At 34.3% G+C, this 19,332-nt stretch overlaps 2 protein-coding genes across 2 annotated transcripts; one reads left to right on the top strand and one right to left on the bottom strand.

The window, feature by feature from the left end:
- Positions 1 to 1,047: 1,047 nt before the first annotated feature.
- BTBD9 (BTB (POZ) domain containing 9) lies at positions 1,048 to 18,021 on the top strand. The gene is made up of 14 exons (XM_088256933.1): positions 1,048 to 1,183; positions 7,104 to 7,203; positions 8,309 to 8,472; positions 8,901 to 8,967; positions 9,973 to 10,129; positions 10,210 to 10,309; positions 10,414 to 10,542; positions 10,769 to 10,928; positions 11,135 to 11,357; positions 12,307 to 12,466; positions 12,938 to 13,065; positions 13,821 to 14,060; positions 15,081 to 15,159; positions 16,121 to 18,021. Exons 2-14 carry the CDS (start codon positions 7,131 to 7,133, stop codon positions 16,298 to 16,300), a joined length of 1,860 nt encoding a protein of 619 aa, XP_088113059.1. The 5' UTR covers positions 1,048 to 1,183; positions 7,104 to 7,130; the 3' UTR covers positions 16,301 to 18,021.
- LOC148311233 (uncharacterized) lies at positions 3,386 to 6,666 on the bottom strand. The gene is made up of 4 exons (XM_088256887.1): positions 6,654 to 6,666; positions 6,293 to 6,472; positions 5,253 to 6,148; positions 3,386 to 3,439 (listed from the first exon to the last, which is right to left on the bottom strand). The coding sequence occupies exons 1-4, from the start codon at positions 6,664 to 6,666 to the stop codon at positions 3,386 to 3,388; spliced, it is 1,143 nt and encodes a 380-aa protein (XP_088113013.1).
- Positions 18,022 to 19,332: the final 1,311 nt, after the last annotated feature.

Genomic DNA, 19,332 nt, shown 5'->3' with positions numbered 1-19,332 from the left:
CGGTGTTTGAAATGTATCGAAACACGTGTCACATTGGATTTTAAGAAATATTGATATTTACTAAGTCAATTACCTTAATTAAAAAGGGATAGATTTTACCACAAAGTGACTGCATAAATCATAAATATGATAAAAGTGAAGTAAATTATGGTGAAGGATATAACATGAGTTTAAACATGGAAAAGAAAATGAAGTAGGTATTATAATACCGTATTGTACTCCTTTTTCTTTCCTATAAGCATGAAAAACGCGTAGAGTAACAAGCAACATCAATAGGTGGGGGGGGTTACTGTTTACAAATATAAATATATATATATATATATATTCTTCATCATCATCAGCCTGTGTCCGTCCACTGTTGAACGTAGGCCTCCCGCATGAGTCTCCATCCTCTTCAATCCTCCGCCTTCCGCATCCAGGTCACTCCCGCTATTCTTCTTTTATCGTCAGTCCATCTTGTAGGGGGTCTGCCGATGCTTCGTTTACCAGTTCTATCCTTCCCATTCCCACTTGAGAGTGCCTATTCGTTGGGTAGCATCCACTACTTGAGTTCTTCTGCGTATTTCCTCGTTTCGGATTCTATCTTTTAGCGACACTCCGAGCATGGATCTCTCCATGTATATATATATATATATATATATATATATATATATATATATATATATATATATATATATATATATATATATATATATATATATATATATATATATATATATATATATATATATATATATATATATATATATATATATATATATATATATATATATATATATATATATATATATATATATATATATATATATATATATATATATATATATATATATATATATATATATATATATATATATATATATATATATATATATATATATATATATATTCAGTTTGTGTGTGTGTGTGTACACAGTACATCAGTAATAGTATACGGAACACCAAAAGATCACCGGTAAGTACTAAATAAAAAATTGTAGTCGTCATGAAACCAAAGACAATAAAAATGGGCAAAACCATAGATATTTTTTAAACACATCTTACGTCAAAATTAACGTAAACAACGTGCCAGGTGAATGAAGTATATAAAGGTCAGCGGATATTTATACAAATAAGTTGATGTATTAAGTAAATAACGTGCAAAATACCAAATAAACCAACAGCTGTTTTGAAATTAATGAAGGTAACTACTAACCGAATCTTTTTTAAAGCAATATTTTTATTTTGACATTACCATCCTTTTTTATAACTTATTTCTGTATAATTTGTTATAAACTCATACCTAGAATGTTCTAACCTTTGTCCTTCCAATATAAATAAACAAAACCAACATATTTCATCCAAATTTGCATACGTTTATTGTCAAAACTGTACTAGTAAGGAAATTCCACACGTTATTTTTTTTAATGTCATCATAACATTAAGTGAAATGGTTTTGCGCAATGCGTTTTAGACGAAGTAATCATTTTAACAACAATAATACTTGTTTTTTATGAATTTTTTGTTCCTGTACATAATCATATTATTTGACAGGAATAAATATTTTAAAAAATGTATTTTAACATTGCCACACTATTAAAGTGTGTCATTGGAGATTTTGTCATAATGTAATGTAACCTAGTTATTACAACCGCTGTTTCTTGTAGCATTATTATTGTCATTTTAACCTACAATTAAACAAGCTTATCCTCAATGGATTATTGTTATCTATCTGCATCTATAGATGCATAAGACACTTCATTATACAATGCAGCTGTCGTAGGCTTCAGGTTCCAATCAAGAATAATATATCAACCCTTCTTACGCATACTATTTTACACCACTAATTGAAAATGTCGAGTTTAATATGCTTCACATATCGCTCACTCCTTTCAAGAATGTCATAAATCAAAAAATGTGATTTTTCAGGAGAACGTTTTTAAAGCTCAAAAATTTAATACAATTTATTAAAAATAAATATCAAGCCACTTATTGAACTTTTCACTGTGCAACAGATATTTTTAGGTTAAACCTGAAGGTTTTTTCTCCATTTGAAAAATAACTAGTTTATTTAAAAAAAAAATAATTAAACAATACCTTTTCTTTAAAATGCAAAAACAACACTTTCTGCCCTGTAGCGGGTAAATATTAAGTTAAAAATATGCCTCTTTTGCTGGAATATAGTACATTTTCTGGGCATTACGAAAACATGCATAACTGAAATATGTCAGTTTTTGATTAATGACGTTCTTGAAAGGAGTGAGCGATATATTTCATTACATCTTTACACCCAACTAACAAAAAAACAGCAATCAACCTTTCCGGTAGTACAAAAATTGAATTCCGACTTTCTCTGGGGAGTGTGTTCTTTTACATGAAAAAAATTTTTTTTCATTAAATTGATGTTTTATGAAGATAGAAATTATGTTAAAAAAAAATTATGGAAAAAACACCTATTCTAAATATTTTAAATTGTGACAAAATTACACACAAATATCCACAGATGTCATTGCTATACAAGTTACATCATACTAACTGATGGACGGACTGCGACGTTCATTAACGTCGATACTCCTTTAAGGAAAATTCGCACTGACATTCATTTACGTCCATACTCCCGGACATGTTAATTTCAGTTTTTCTTGTATGTAAAATTCGTGCCACTCAATCCAAATTTTATTTATGTTTATGACAAAAGATGTTTATAATTTGCAAAATGCAAGGCTGAGATAAACATTATCGATAAAATTAAGAAAGGTGTGTCGAGAATGGTAAAAAGAATTATAAGTTGAATGTAGTTGGAAATAGGAGCAGAGGAAAACTAAGAAAAATATGCATGTTCAAGTATGTCAAATACTTGAATGCGGTCAGGTCAGGAGTCGGAATAATCGGCGGGTATATATAAGGAGATGTATGAATGTGGAAAAGCGAAGAATGTTTGCAAAGACAGAGTAGTGTGGCATTCTATTCTCTCTGTCTACTGCTGTGGTGAAGTGGCGTGATGGTTAGTTAGTTATGTTTGTAATTTTCTTCTGCAATATTGCGTTTTGTAGTTTCCCATAGTATTAGAGGAGGGTTCCATATTCAATAGGTATCTCAAAGTATCGTAGAGTAAAATAATAATAAATAATAAAACCCTTATCTGCACCCCAATGGTGCATAGGGCACTGCGTCATATAAACGCAGTGTTATCTTGATCGTTTACACATGAAGGAAAGGTGATCAGCCCTCCGCTTCAGGTACCAGTCCAGGGTAATATTGAATAAATATGACAGTGAAAAAATCACTTATATTTATTTTACCCCCCTTGGGAATCGAACCCGGGACCTCCGGAACGGTAGCCAAGCGTGCTGACCATTACACTACGGAGGAAGACCAAAATAACATAATATTATTACTGACCTTGCTAGGAATTGAACCTCATGTGCTGTGTGTTCTGGTTTCTATACTGGCTTCTACTCTATGGAGTGAGTGGATTGATATCTTGTAAACTGATTATGTTATATTTTTTATACACATTTTCATGGTTTTGTGTGTTGTAGAAGTAAAACGGAGCAATTATTAAGCGGGAAAAGATAATTACATACATAAAATAAATGTAGATAAAAAATTCCAATATGTGAGTTATTGAAAATAAAATATATAAATTTTGAGCCTATATAGGAGGATCATATATTAAAAATGTTTCCAAATGTGCTAATAAAATGTAAATTATCATGTATGCTAATTATCACTTCTTTCTTTGAACATCTGGTCTCCATTATATTTCTTTATTTTAGTACATTTTTATGCAAAGTTTGTGGCATAAAAATAATTCTTAGTTGCGTAAAATATACCATATATTCTTAAAATTGGCAAGTTAATAAAATTATTTTCTTCTTCTTCTTTTTTTCCATGTTCGCTCCCTAGGTGGAGCATATGGCCAACACGAGTCGTCTCCAAGTCACTCTGTCACGCGCCATCTCCTTGGCTTCCTCCCAGGTCAGTCCGGCGTCTCGAAGTTCCGCTGAGTATAGTCGGTGAATGGTCGTCAGCGGCCTTCCGGGGCGCCGGAATCCTCGGGGTTGGAAGAAGAGACATGAGGGGTTGATGCCCTCAGGTGGCATTCTAAGGACATGTCCCAACCATGTCCACCTTCTTCTCTTCAGGACTTCCAGTATGAGGGGCTGTTGAGTTCTTCTCCTCACATCATCATTCCTGACGAAGTCATACCACTTTATACCCAGTATTCGCCTCAGGCATCTATTTTCAAAACTTGCTAGTTTCTTGCTTTGAGCTTTGGTGAGGTGCCACGACTCACATCCGTACAGCAACACTGTTAGGATGCAGGCGTTAAAGAGACGACACTTGGTTTTTGTCGAGTAAAGCAGTGAGTCCCAGACATTGCGCATTTTATTGAATATAGCTCCTGCCATTCCGAGCCGTACATTCAGTTCCTTCTGGACACTACCATCCTCCACCATGAGTGTTCCAAGGTATCTGAAGGTGTCGACTCGAACGAGCGCTCGTCCCTCACAAGTAAGATGTTGATCACGGTCCGGACAGGCTGAGTTGCACATGACATTGGTCTTTTTGGCGTTCACTCTTAGGCCTAACCGAGCGGAGTTTATTTGGAGGGAGTCAATTATATCTTGCAGGGCTCCGATCGATGTATCTATTAGAACTGCATCGTCCGCATATTCTAAATCGCATAATTTCTGAGCAGGACTCACTGCAATTCCTCGATCCGGTGGAATTGACATTCGTAGGATGAAGTCAAACATGATGATGAAGAGAAATGGGGCTAGTACACAGCCTTGTTTCACCCCAGTAGAGACCTCAAATGGTTCACTGCACACATCATCTATTCTAACGCAGCATTCGCTGTTAGTGTGAAGCGCCCTGATAATGGCCACAATTTTGACAGGAACTCCATATGCTTCTATGATATTCCAAAGAGAAGACCTATGCGGGCTGTCGAAAGCTTTTTCGTAGTCTACAAAACAGCAGGCAAGGGCGCAGTTCCATTCGTTACTTTGCTGTAACAGGCATCGTAAGTTATGTATATGGTCAGCGCACGCCCTGCCTGGTAGAAAGCCCGCTTGGTTCTCTCTGAGGACTCGCATTATTGGTTTTTGGATTCTTGCCAAAATTATTTGTGCCAGAATTTTTCCAGGAACGCTTAAAAGAGTAATGCCACGGTAGTTATCACACAACAGCGGATCACCCTTTTTGTGGAGGGCTATAACTTCCCCGTTTACCCAATCCTTCGGGCACCTTTCCTCTTCCCATACCTTTGAAAGTAGGTGATACAGGGGGTCGAGGAGAGCGTCCATGCCACTCTTGACGTATTCCGGATGTATTTCATCGACACCAGGCGCTTTTCCGTTTTTCAGCTTTTTAATAGCTGATATAATTTCAGTATGCGTTGGAGTGCTTTGCGAAATATCGTGTGCTCGCGGAATGTTCAGTTGGGCAGAAACTGAGGGCACATGAAGGGGGTCTAAGGGGGGTGGACGATTCAGCACGCGGCAGAAGTGATCTCTCCATATGCTTTTCACGCATTCGGGCTCAGACTCGATTTGGCCGCTCGGGCCACGAACTGGGCCTGCGGTCGGGGGCCGCTTACCACAGATTTGGTGCGTAATCTTAAAAAGCTTAGAAGTATCACCTCTACGGGCTGCTTGTTCGGCTGCTGCTATTTGTGTGTCCAGGGAACGGCGTTTATCCCGCCTTGCGGATCTTTTGACAGCCAGGTGCTTCCATTTATATTGCGCTCGGAGACTTTCGAGCTTACCCTGGTCAGTTTCCGCATCTTTTAAGAGTTTTATGTTGGCCCTTTCTTTTATTAATTCCCATGTTTCATCCGACATCCATTTGGGTCGATTTGACGGCTTCATTCCGAGAACCCTTTGAGCTGACGTAACTATGGCTGTTTTGATGTTATGCCATATGCTTTCGATAGGGTCATTATCATCGGAATGTTGCTGCTCGAGTCCCTCCCTGACGGCGATATCATAGTTAAGCCAGGACATTGTCTCCTTCAGCTTATCAATGTTGACCTGACTCCTCTTCTTTGGCTTGGCAGTGCGGTTTAATTTCAGCCTTATTTTGCCTGTGAGTAGCTCATGATCACTATAGATATCGGCGCCTCTGTATGTGCGGACGTCTAGGAGTTCTCTACGATGGGCTGCAGTGTAAAGAAAATGGTCAATCTGCGTTTTTGTATTGCCATCGGGAGAAGTCCAAGTATACTTGTGGATATTTTTGTGAGGAAAAATTGTACCACCTATTAAGAGCTCATTTAAGGTTGCGAGTTCGATGAGCCGCTCACCGTTATCGTTAATGCAACCGAGGCCGTGGCTACCCATCACTGTTGGACCGAGTGCTACGTTGGTGCCGACTCTTGCGTTAAGGTCTCCCATTACAATGACGCGGTCCCTTTTCGGGACCGAGGATATTGCGGAGTGCAGAGAGTCGTAAAAAGCATCTTTAACGTGATCGTCGGCATCTTCTGTGGGGGCATAGCATTGGAGTATGGTTACAGAGCTATCTGTGGTTTTGAAAGTTGCGCGTAAAACTCTTTCAGAAATTGGTTCCCATTTTTGGAGGCAGCGAGCCGCTTTGTCTGTCATTATAAGTGCCAAAAATTATTTTAATGGTAATTAAATACTGGTTTGATTAATATTAATCACTGTCAGTTACCATGTTGTAGTCTATCTCAATTAATCAATTTTGAATTTAAAATAGATCATGATGACGAAAAAATTACACCATCTTTTGAACTGTCATTTCACAGGGCAGCTGTAGGTTAAATTAAAATTTTAATGTGTATTGTTTTTTTTTTTAATTAGATAAATGATTTACAACATTTTGAGTGTGTCCAAATACTTGTTCACAAAATCTGGATTATCTCCAATTACAGGAGTTATTTTCACATTATTTTTGACATCTCATCAAAGATGAAGAAGAATATGGAAGTTTGGGCATTTACGGGGCATTTCTTCTTCATCTTTGATGAGATGTCAAAAATAATATAGATAAATGATTATATATTAAATATTTTATTTATTTCTAGCCTTGAATATATGAAAATACACCATTTTATAAAATAAATATTAATATATTTTATTTTGACATTTCAGGGGAAGTTTTAACTTCCATGAGTCACAATGAGTAGTCAACATCAGTATATGAATGTGAGTGGTCCATCTACTTCACGGACTGGTGACATAGAACATACAGGTTTCTAAATTTCTTACCATTCCTTCCTAGATAATAAGATAAGAAAGTATTGAAACATGCAAAATATGTAGGTATATGCTGGCACAAAGACTTGAGAGATACATTAATATCCAAATACTGTAAATACTTAGTCTTAGCTACTGTACTGGAGGTCCCGGTTTTGATTTCCAGAGGGGGTAAAATAAATATAAGTGATTTTTTCACTGTAATATTTATTCAATATTACTCTGGACTGGACCTGAAGTGGAGGGCTTCCTTCCCTATGCACCATCGGGGTGCGGATAATAGTTTGAAGAATGAAGAAGATTAAATACTAAATATTCCAATTTTTGTGCAAAATACTTGACAAGTTGTCTGCTGAAAAATTCAATGATTTCAGCTAAGTAGTAATTATTTTTTATCATTATTGAATTCTTATTTTTTTTTAAATACGAAAATTTCTTCAGCACAATTTTTTCTACAAAAGTAATTTTTATTGATGTTTGAGAATCTTGGTTTGATTAAAATTTATCCATGCTTAAGCAAATGGCCATCTTCCGTATCACACTTGGTATTTTTGGTACTTTTAATTCGCTAGATATCACATTGACACATTTGTAAAGATTACTTTTCCCATTCATCTTATTTCTATAAAAATAAGGGAAATTGTTCAATATATTTTATTTTAAAATTAATAATAAACATATTGCTAGTTACGTGTGAATTAAAATAGATTTGCGGTGATATGCACATTGAACTATCCATTTTCAAATAGTGTGATACGAATCTACTGAAAATGTTTTCATGTTCTGACGCAGTTAAAAAGGGTATACAAAATGAACAAATCCTAATTAATAAATTAAAAACACATAGATCCTTCCAAAAATAATACATATTTCCAAGTAAGTGTGATCTAAGTCTTTCTTTTATCAATAAAAGGAGAGTCGGTACAAAACTGAGTATATTTACATAGTGTAATAAAAAAAATTATATTCTTGTAAATTGTAAGTTAAATTAAATATATAAATTTATCTGTTTTCTTAATTCAATTCAATGTTGTCAATTGCGATTGCAATGAGGTGCTTACGATTTTGCTTTTAACCAATTTTTTTTTTTTTTTGACCAGGCCACCTGTCAGAAAATTTTGGCCAGTTGTGTTTGAACAGTGAGTACTCGGATGTTACTCTAACGGTTGAGAATCAAAACATACCAGCTCATAAGGTCATCCTTGCAGCACGGAGTGAATACTTCAGGGCTCTTCTCTATGGTGGAATGCGCGAAGCATCCCAAGTGAGGATTACCTTCATTATTACTGTAGTAAAATATAACAAATTGATATTTTTTTATTATATCATTAGTGATCCTAATACTCCATTTACACAAGAACAATTTTGAGGCCAACCCACTAAGACATTCCATTGGCCTCAAATAAATAGGCATTCCGAGATAATTTTCAGTAACTTCTCTCATCACTTGCATGCTGGATCGGGTTATCTATTGGACTGTTGTTAAGGCACATTCCTGGCCTGTTTGCAGGACAGTACATTACATCTGTAGTAAACTTAACCGAAAAAATAGATACGCAATTAGAATTTAATTTCTAATTCATACTTTATTCCAGCACCCCAAAATCTTTCTTTGCACATCAAATTCTTCGTTTTTTAATGACCAATTCTACTTGAAGAAATATTATTTTACCCATAAATTTTCTTTTTCAGTCTGAAATAGAAATCAAAGGAGCTCCATTGCAAGCCTTTAAAGCCCTTCTAAGATATGTATATTCAGGTAATTAATTTCTCTGTACTTAAAGACAATTAACTTGCAGCATGTTGACTTGGCAGGTCCACCTGTACTAATAAACTTTTTGCTTCTATTGGTACGAAAAAGTAATGACCAGATGCATTTCACTATTAACAGAATCCATATACAGGTAGTCATCAACTTACAACTTATATAACTGTTTGACTTTACAACCCATAATGATACCGCCTTTGCTAAGCATAGTGTAAACAGTCCATGCACACTGTATGTACACCTTTCTCCCTTTTTACTTTGCGAACAAATTATAGAAGTTTGTTTAAGACTTTAAAGAGCGTGCCGGAGGTAGCTACAATCATGAATTTGACTCAAGTGCTGGCCAATTCAAGTGATTCAAGAATTGTTTCCAATGTATAATGTTAAGATTGACTGGAGAAGTAGCGAGTGCAGACGAAGAAAGAGCTCGGAACTTTATTGATGGTCTTGGTAAAATAATAACAATAAAATCCACGGAGCAATTTTTTATGTGGATGAAATGGCATTGTTCCGAAAATGAATGCCAACACTTAGTTACATCCATAAAGAAGACTTAATCTCACATAAGACCCTGCTGCTTCGTAAAAACATCAAAGGTTGTATTAATAAATGTAAACAAACACGCTGCCCATCAATTTTAGTTCAAATCAATATTAGTTGCCGCCAATGGTAGCGATTGTTAAGAAGCCCTTACGGAGAACAAAACAAAATGACAGAACACAAATAAATATTTATGAAAATTTAACCAAAAAGAATGGAATAGTTTATTTTACGACCAGTATATATTGAGAGTTAGGTCTGTATATGGATACAAAGTAACATTAGCAAGATGTTTCTTTAACTCACTTTACAGAGTAAATTGGTTCTTTTTATTGATTTTTCACTGTATTCTGCATTGTTCTCACATTTGGTATTGCAATTTTTTTTTAAAAACATTTTATATGTATCTCTTATTATAGATGTTGTAGGATATCGCTTAATATTATCTTTTTTTAGGTCACATGGCCCTTTCATCGCTCCGTGAGGAGAATGTCCTAGATACCCTGGGCCTAGCTCACCAGTTTGGCTTCCAAGAATTAGAGACAGCAATATCTGAATACCTTAGACAAGTTTTAGCCCTCAGGAACGTCTGCTCCATACTAGATGCAGCGAGGTACAAAGTAACAATATACATATACAATTTATATGTTTATTTGTGTGCGTGTGTATTTATTGCAATTAATTTATTTGCAGACTTTATGGTCTGGATGGCCTCATAAAAGTATGTCATAACTTTATGGATCGACATGCCTATGAAGTTTTACAACACGAGTCTTTTGTTAATATTTCTATTGTGAGTATACTCGTAATTAATTTTTACAGTTTTTATTCTATATATCTAAGTTTCAAATGAATAATTGTATGTTTGTATAACTGATTGTTGTCAAATATTTTAAGGAATCATTGCAAGAGCTGCTGGAAAGAGATTCGTTCTTTGCTCCCGAAGTAGAAGTCTTCCGAGCAGTGTGTAATTGGTGCAAAGCTAACAAACAGTTTTCCAAACAAAGTGATATTCAGGCCCAAGCAGTAAGTATTATTGTTAATTATATTGATAACATCTTTCTTCTTGAGTAGAGTCATGAAATAGAGTCGATTAGAGTAGATTATCTCCCAGTGAGTTTTCTGGTTACGGCCAGAGGCTTTGAGATGCGTAACAATTTTTGACACCCGTGGCGAGTTATTCTTTCTCTCCCCGTCTTCCTTTCCGTTTTCTATGAATAATGCAATAAATATTTACTTTTATTATTATCAGGAATCCATTTTACGATGTGTGCGGTTACCATTGATGTCCTTAAAAGAACTCCTAACTGTTGTAAGGCCATTTTCACTTGTAACTCCAGACATGCTCCTGGATGCAATACAAGAGAAAACCCACACCAACAACATGACACTGAGACATCGAGGACAATTAAGTGAGTAACATTGATAGTGGAAATAAATACCTCGTAAATTCCCAGTCTTCCACACTACCTTCTCCTCATATTTTAAAATATCTTAGTAGCAACCTCTCAAGGATTGATACCAATATTTGTGTTTAAAGTTTTGGAGATGAATGCGTTAAAAATAAAATAAAGTCTCTTTAAGTTACATATAGTTACATTTTTGTGTTTGTTTATAGTTCCGGAAGAAAATGTCGCCACTGCAAAGTATGGTTCGACTGTTATACAAGGTGAGATGAGAACGGCACTTTTGGATGGAGATACGAACAAGTATGACATGGAAAGAGGTTACACGCGCCACGCCATACTAGAAGGAAATGAACACACGGGGATAGTAGTGAAGTTGGGCACACAGAGTATTATCAACCACATCAAAATACTCTTATGGGATAGAGATATGAGGTACGAAACATATTAAAACAAATTTATTTGATACTTTGCGTGCCGGTACCCTTAAAATTTACCAGCCTTTGGGACGTTTTATTTTCGCTGCATGAATTATGCAGATTGTGTGGAGTAATTTTCACTACTGGTATGTAAGCAAACGCAGGAATAATGTCATAAAACATCCCCCCTCGTTGTATTAGTCACACCATTACTGTCATCAACTTCAAAAACACGTACGAATATGAAGCGGATCACAAAGTGTTAACTGTTCTGGACAGCCATATGTACTAGTCCATGGCGCCTCAACTATCATCGACGGAAGATTCTCCAATATTTCACTCATTTGCAAAGAAAGATGCCTAGAAAAACATGTTGTGGTCAATGTCTTAGAAAGAAGATGACGAGAGAGATTTCCCATATGCTGGTTGCACTTGGACTTGGAAACAAGGCAGAGAGACAAGTGGAGGAGTGCCGTCTCTAGAAATGGTCATGTTGATCACCATCCTTAGTCACGAGGGATCAACTAAAACAAATAACTTTGTTACGGATGGTGCATTAGGTCTAATGATTAGACAACTCATTCCACCCATTTTTTGAAACATAATATAACTGAGAGCTGAAATAAATTGCCATTAAAATATATACATAAAGTCTTTGGTGTTTATTACATTTTTCAGGATAAACTAGAAATAGGTGATCTAAGAAAATCTTGTATCAACTCTAAAAAAGAAACTTTAATTTTTATTTAATCATAATTTATATTTTTTCACTACAACATATGGGCAGAGAACTGCATTTGTTACATTTTGTAGGTTTTGTATGGAATATTTTATAGAAAACTTTATACACATTTATTTATTTATTTAAACTTCATGTACAGAAAATAAATAAGTATGTATATGTATTGAAGCTGTGAAATTAACTGATTTAATTTGTTTTCATATTTTTTACTTTTGTTCCACAGATCCTATTCGTATTACATAAAAGTTTCTGTGGACCAAAAAGACTGGGTTTGTGTAATAGATCACTCGACCTGCTATTGTCGTTCGTGGCAACACCTATATTTCAAGCCCAGAGTTGTTCAGTATATCAAACTGGTTGGAACTAACAATACAGTCAACAAGGTAAAACTAATTACTTTCATATGTCGATCACTCCTTTCAATAACGTAATAAATAAAAAAAACTTCATTTTTCAGGAGAATGTTTTTAAAGTTTAAAAATATAATAGAATGTATTAAAAATAAATATCAAGCCATTAATTGAACTTTTTACTGTGCAACAGATCTTTTTAGGTAAAAACTGAAGGTTTTTTCTCCACTTGAAAAATATTTAGTATATTAAAAAAAATTATTAAACAATACCTTTTCTTCCAAATGCAAAAACAACACTTTCTGCCCTGTAGCGGGTAAATATTAAGTTAAAAATATGCTTCTTTTTCTGGGATGTAATACATTTTATGGGCATTCCGAAAACATGCACAACTGGCAATTGGCGATATTTGATTTATGACATTCTTGAAAGGAGTGAGTGATGTTTCAATTAACTTACTAATTAATTTAAAGGCTCTTTTTTATACCTGATTTGTTTTTGTAGGTTTTCCACGCTGTTGCCTTGGAAGCATTACACACTCACAAAATTCCACCCCTAGTGAATGGAATGGTGTGTCCAACATACAATGTGGCAACTCTGGATTTATGTGCTACAGTTTTAGAGGGAGTTAGGTTAGTGATAATTCATTTAATACAGAGTTTTAATGGTGAAATTATTTATTCTTGTGGTTTGCCTTGCAAGATAAGAAATAGCTGTCACAAAATTAAACCCAGTAAAATCATCAATGGTTTGTTTAATATTTATTATATGTTAATAATAATAATACAAAATGATAAAAATATTTTTAAAAATTTACTTTTGAGTGCGTCCAAACAAGTATTTGGAAGCACTCAAAATGTTGTAAATGACGTCTTGGCAGTACAAACAGAATCATTAAGTTTATCAACAACATTTTGAGTGTGTCCAAATACTTGTTCACAAATCTAGATTATCTCCAATTACGGAAAAAATAATAAAAATGAAATGGATTTTTTCTGGCGTTTCTTATGTATGTGATTATAATCCAGGATTCGAACCTCACATACAAATATAAGAGTTTCTGCTCAATAAAAAAGGTACTTCATCTCACCAATAGATGTCACTAGTGAAAATTCTAGTGATTCTTGTACAATGTTTCAAAATTTGATAATATATATATATAGAACTTCCAAGAATTTGAATAGTGTGGTTGTCAATCATGGGTAAAATTGGTGAATGTTACACGTGTGTAAAGTGATCACATAAACCAGCATATGACTGTCCTGAGCCCCGTAAATGCCCAGATAAAGACAAATATTCCATATTCTTCTTCATCTATTTTAGATTAATTATATGGAATGAAGTCTTGGCAGTACAGATAGAATCGTTAAGTTCATTTTATTCGTAGTCGATCTCGGAACGCCCTGCTGAATGGGGACATCCAGCACTACGACTGGGACGTGGGGTACACGTGCCACCAGCTGGGCTCCGGGGCCATCGTGGTACAGCTGGCCCAGCCGTACATCATCGGCTCCATGCGCATGTTGCTGTGGGACTGTGACCTGCGCACGTACTCCTACTACATCGAGACTTCCGTCAACGACTGGGAGTGGGAAATGGTGGCTGATAAGACCCATGAACAGTGCCGGTGAGTCAATTCTATTTTTCAGCATACAAAACCGATATACATATATATATCGCAGTCATACAGGAGAAAGTGACCAACTAACAAAACGTAAAATGTTCAGAAGGGCCATTTAAGTCACTTTTTCTTGGCAAGAAAATAAACATCAATACAGTTAGTCATTTTTAACAAGTCAATATATTATACTTCCAAGTTTAAAATCGTTTTTGGATTTTTTCAGGGCAATATTAAGCTAGTAAGATATCAAATTGTCAAATATCACGTTTTTGTAAAAAAAAATCCACTTGGTCACTTTCTCCTGTATGATTACGATATACAAAACCGACTCCTTAAATAAATACTTCTGCATATTTTTATTCTCATCACGTATTTTTCTTCTATCCCTTATCCGCACCCAATGGTGCATAGGGCACTGCATCATATTGACGCAGGGTTATCTTGATCGTTACGTATATGAAGGCAAGGTGATCACTCCTGCGCTTCAGGCACCAGTCCAGGGTAATATTAAATGAATATTAGTGTGTAAAATCACAAATATTTATTACCTCCTGGGAATCGAACCCAGGACCTCCAGCACAGCAGCTAAACACGCTAGCCATTACACCTCGGAGGCGGAAAACACGTATTACAAAAAGAAAATCAAAAGATTTGTATTCGGCATTTTAAGTCATGAGTAAAAATCCCTTACGATTGAATTATATTTTTATTTGATCATTTTCTTTAAATACTTATTCATGGAGATATTTATAATTCTTCTTCTAACCTCTATCTGCACCCAATGGTGCGTAGGGCACTGCATCATATTGACACAGTATTTTCTTTATTGTTTCTTACATGAAGGTAAGGTGTCTATATGCACTAACCATCACACTATGAAGACGGAGTTTTGTCTTATTGGTAATTAGGTGGACTGTTGATAATAATGCTACTAGAATACTATTGAAAAGAATGCTACTGACATATATATGCAAATGTGATGATTAAAAATCAATCATGATTCTAATAATATTATTTTCTCTTCAGATCCTGGCAAATTATAAAATTTCCACACCGCCCTGTTGTTTTGATTAAAATTGTTGGAACCAACAACTCAGCAAATGAGGTACTGACTTGTTTATTACTATGATTTTTGTTGTTGTTATTGTGCTAACTTAGATTTTTTTTTATTTTACTCTTTATTGAATTTTTTTTTAATATTTTACTATATTGCACTATTTTTCGCCTCTTCTAATTTATTATATTTATTTTCTGTTATGCAAGGCATTAACTGCTTAGTTTATTCTTTATTTATGTTGATAATCTTTGTTTTCAATTATTCAGTTTAACAAATGTGTGGAAAATCATTGTATGACAGAATTAAAAACAAAGATATAAGAAAATAATGTAAGGCTGAACAAAGGGATAATTCAAAAGATTAGGAAGAGTTCTTTTAGGTGGTATGGACATGTGAAGTGAATGGATAGTGAGAGAATGACTAACAAAATATATGTGGCAAATGTGAGCGGGAGAACAGAACGAGGACGGCCGAAAAAGACTGCACAATCAGATCAATCAGAACCTAAAATCTGGTGGTGTCAAAAGTCTGCATAATCGGAGTGCATGGATGACTAAATGCATAGATGTGAAGGAGGCGAGGAGTTTGTGTCAGGACAGAAGAGTGTGGTGTTCCATCCTCTCTGCCTACCCCTGCAGTGAAAAGGCATGATGGTAGTAGTAGTAGCAGTTTAAATATATCTAATTTAAATCAGCATGTTTATTAATATTTTGGTGTTATCATGATATTAATGTAGAGTCTACAAGTGAGAATATATTAAGAGCACATCAAATATAACATTTGCATTATCAATTAAAAACTCTTAATTCTTGACAGCATTTTTTTTCAATAATGGAATGTTAATACGTATTTTAAATATGAATAAAATATAAATATAAATACAAAAAAAGATCCCACAAAGGCATGGCCTGTGTGTGGGTATACAATATAATATGTGTCAAGTTAATTCACCTGTGTTATTTTTAAATGTTTTTTGGGAATCGCCTTAATTTTTATTAATATTTTTCAGGTATTCCACCTGGTTCACCTGGAGTGTCCCGCTCAGGAAGACTCCCCACCGGGAGCCAGCTTCTCCCCGCACCTCCCCAAGCCCCCGAGTGCCCCCTCCACACCACCCCTGCCACCCCCCACCCCGCCTCCCGCGGAGACAGCTCTAGAGGCCGCCGAACATGAGGTGCACCAGGATTAGTCGAATCATACCAAGAACACAGAAACTAAAATGGACACCTCCATTTTATTTCATTAACATGACGACTGCCCAATGCCAAAATAATATACTCATAACTAAATTTAAAATGACTTTCTTCTTTTGCCATGAAATTGAATATTTTGTTGCAATTTTCATTATACAATATGTACTGGTCTTAATGATCTATTCAAATACACTAACGGAAATGCGGATCCTAGTTTTGAGTGAATCTTATAATGATGGATATAGTGCTAGTTACAATTTTGTTTGGTTTAGGAATATTGAATAGGGATATCATGTTTAGTAAAAATATATTGTTAAAAAATTGCAATTGAAAATCTAGCCCAGTATAAGCACACTCCGCAGTTTAATTGGCTCTTGATAATTTAATAATTTTAAAATACGACCATACTGAAATATGCATTATGTACCACCTTGTTAATTAAGCGACAGAATAAAAAGAAAACATAAAAAAAATACATTTTTTTTTATCTTTTCGCTGAAGACAATATAGTTTGAATATCAGATATATTATTTTGTTCATCTTGTACACTTATTATTAATAAACGGACGACAGAATAACCGAAAAGATGGATCACTTCGATGATACTGATCCATTGACGTGGATATGCCATTCAACTGGATCATACCCACCTCTAAATTATACCATACCACAATGTAAAAAAATGTGTTTAATTACAAAATCTATAATTTTATGGCTTAAGAAACTCATTTTTCATTTTGTAATCACATTGAAATTATCATCAGTTTATGGAAGTATTCTGTGATCTTGTAAAAAGTTTATCCTTGAAACGAAGAGTCCATACAACAACATGAGATTAGGCGGATCTATTTTTATTGAATCCTAAGTTACCGACGCCCTGTACCCCATGTGCAACAAAAACAACATACTGTTGTGCTTAAAAACTGAACATAATGGTACTCTTTCAAGGTGATGATTAATTTTTGTTGTTATTTTTATCTTTACATATTTGTGAGTAAAAGTTGTTATTTTCTTTCTCTATGGTGCTTTTCCATTTGTCAGTTTAAGATTATGTCACTTTACGAATGGTTAGACAATATAAGAGTAATCTTATTTGTCAAATTGAAAGGTTATCTTTGAAAAAATCTCAGTATAGTATTTAAATTAACAAGCTTTCACTGTATGTATGAAAAAGTAATGATAATTGTCCAACTGAAAAATAGCATTTCGTACAAGATGGATAATTTTTATTTGATTATTCTCATAATTAATAATGTCGCCAGTGGCCATGGCTTTGTACATCAAACTTGATTATGAGATTGTTGATGATGTTTTTCAATAAAGCCTCTACTCACTGTTTTTTTGTTGTTTTTTTTTTCATATTTAATATGGAAATATTTAAAAAATGTATACGAAATACAAAATTAATAAAATTTATTACAGAATCCTGTTGCTATTTTTAACTAACTTCAATGAAACCTAAGTATATACTATGTAGAATGGTGAGAAATAATGGTGGGATTAATTGAATAATCAGTATTTGAGTCATATTTGTATTAAATTATTTGACTAAAAGTGTTGCAACTTTTTTGCCCTTCGCTCCAAAGTTTTAGCTGTTGCGGAAGAGGAGAGAGAAAAAAACTTACATCAACTAAATCACAGGTTACCAATCTTTTTGGTCTAGGACCTCCAAAACTTCTCCCCGATGGGGGAAAGGAGATTACTCATAAAGAGAGAGTGGAATAAAAATATATTCATCACTTCCCAGTCCTCCCTTCTGTCTTCTAGGGACTCTAGTGTCTCATATAAGACCCCTCCTGCATCAACTGGGGGGGGGGATGTACCACCCTTGTTGGGAACCTATGAACTAAATCATTCAAATTCATTCTTCATTTGTAGAACTTTAAACAATCAAATATCAATAGAATATCTTAATTATTTTCATTTGATTCATCTCATCACTTGTTAGAAATATGTATTCTGTCGACACTGCCTCATAAAATGAACATTCTGAGACTCATACTTGTACTAAGATTATTTATTTTTGTAAACGAAAAAAAAACTTATATCATTCATTAACTTTATAGCGCTAATTTATGTTTTTTTATAAAAAATAAATATATTTAAATTAATAAACTATATGTTGTCTCTTAAGAAAAGGTGTTAAAAGAAGAAAAAACAAAGAGGCACAGGAATGGATTAAAATGTTTATTATTATGTATTTACAATTTTGATGACTGTCTTCATATATTTAGAAAATATGTTTACTTTTTTTTTTTTTGTTAACATTTTAAGAATTAAATGAATTTGTAAATACATAAAATGACTTTCAGCAGGTATATAGTTAATAAAGTTTCTGATTCTTCAGAATAGTCAGGTATCTGCCATTGATGTCTCCGTCAGACGATTGCTCCATCTGGTTGGTTGTCACCCATAGAGCGCTTGTGCACTACACAAAATTTTACTGTCCAACAGTCCGGTTAGCATTAACCTTTTAACTGCCGGCAGGTACATGTATGGCGGTATCCAGCACGCCGCAAATTTTACGACAAAAATAAAACCTAAACATATCGTTATTGAAAGTGTAATAACATTTGTTTATAAAACTTACCAAATAAATGAAGAGCGCGCCAGTCGTGCAGTCATTTATCCATAATCATAAAATTAATTGTTCATGGTGCAGGGTTGTCACAAAATTTGTCATAGAAAATATGAAAACTTAATTATATGTTAAAAGTATTTGTTTATGTTAGTTAAATATTAAAAGTATACACACATACACACTATGATTTAAAAAAATTAAAAATCACCAGAATCGACACTAAAATCACTGTCATCAGATTCGGCAGTGACGGCAACTCGGGGATTATTGGACAACCCTGTGCGCCATTAGTTGTTCCGACGACAAAGCTCTCATTAATTTACGTTTAAAGTGGTAAAGACAAATTCTGTTTCAATTCTAAGTATGCAAAGATATTCTCAATAGATGTCACTATGCGTTCAATATATTTGTACATTTGAAATAATTCATTTTCTTTAGTAAAAGCCC

Source organism: Brachycentrus maculatus, unplaced genomic scaffold, assembly GCF_059751285.1.
Source record: "Brachycentrus maculatus isolate JH-2025_06_01 unplaced genomic scaffold, ASM5975128v1 h1tg000069l, whole genome shotgun sequence".
NCBI classification, from domain to species: Eukaryota; Metazoa; Arthropoda; class Insecta; order Trichoptera; family Brachycentridae; genus Brachycentrus; species Brachycentrus maculatus.
Note: the sequence above shows the minus strand (reverse complement) of the source record. Positions and strands in the feature narration are given on the sequence as shown.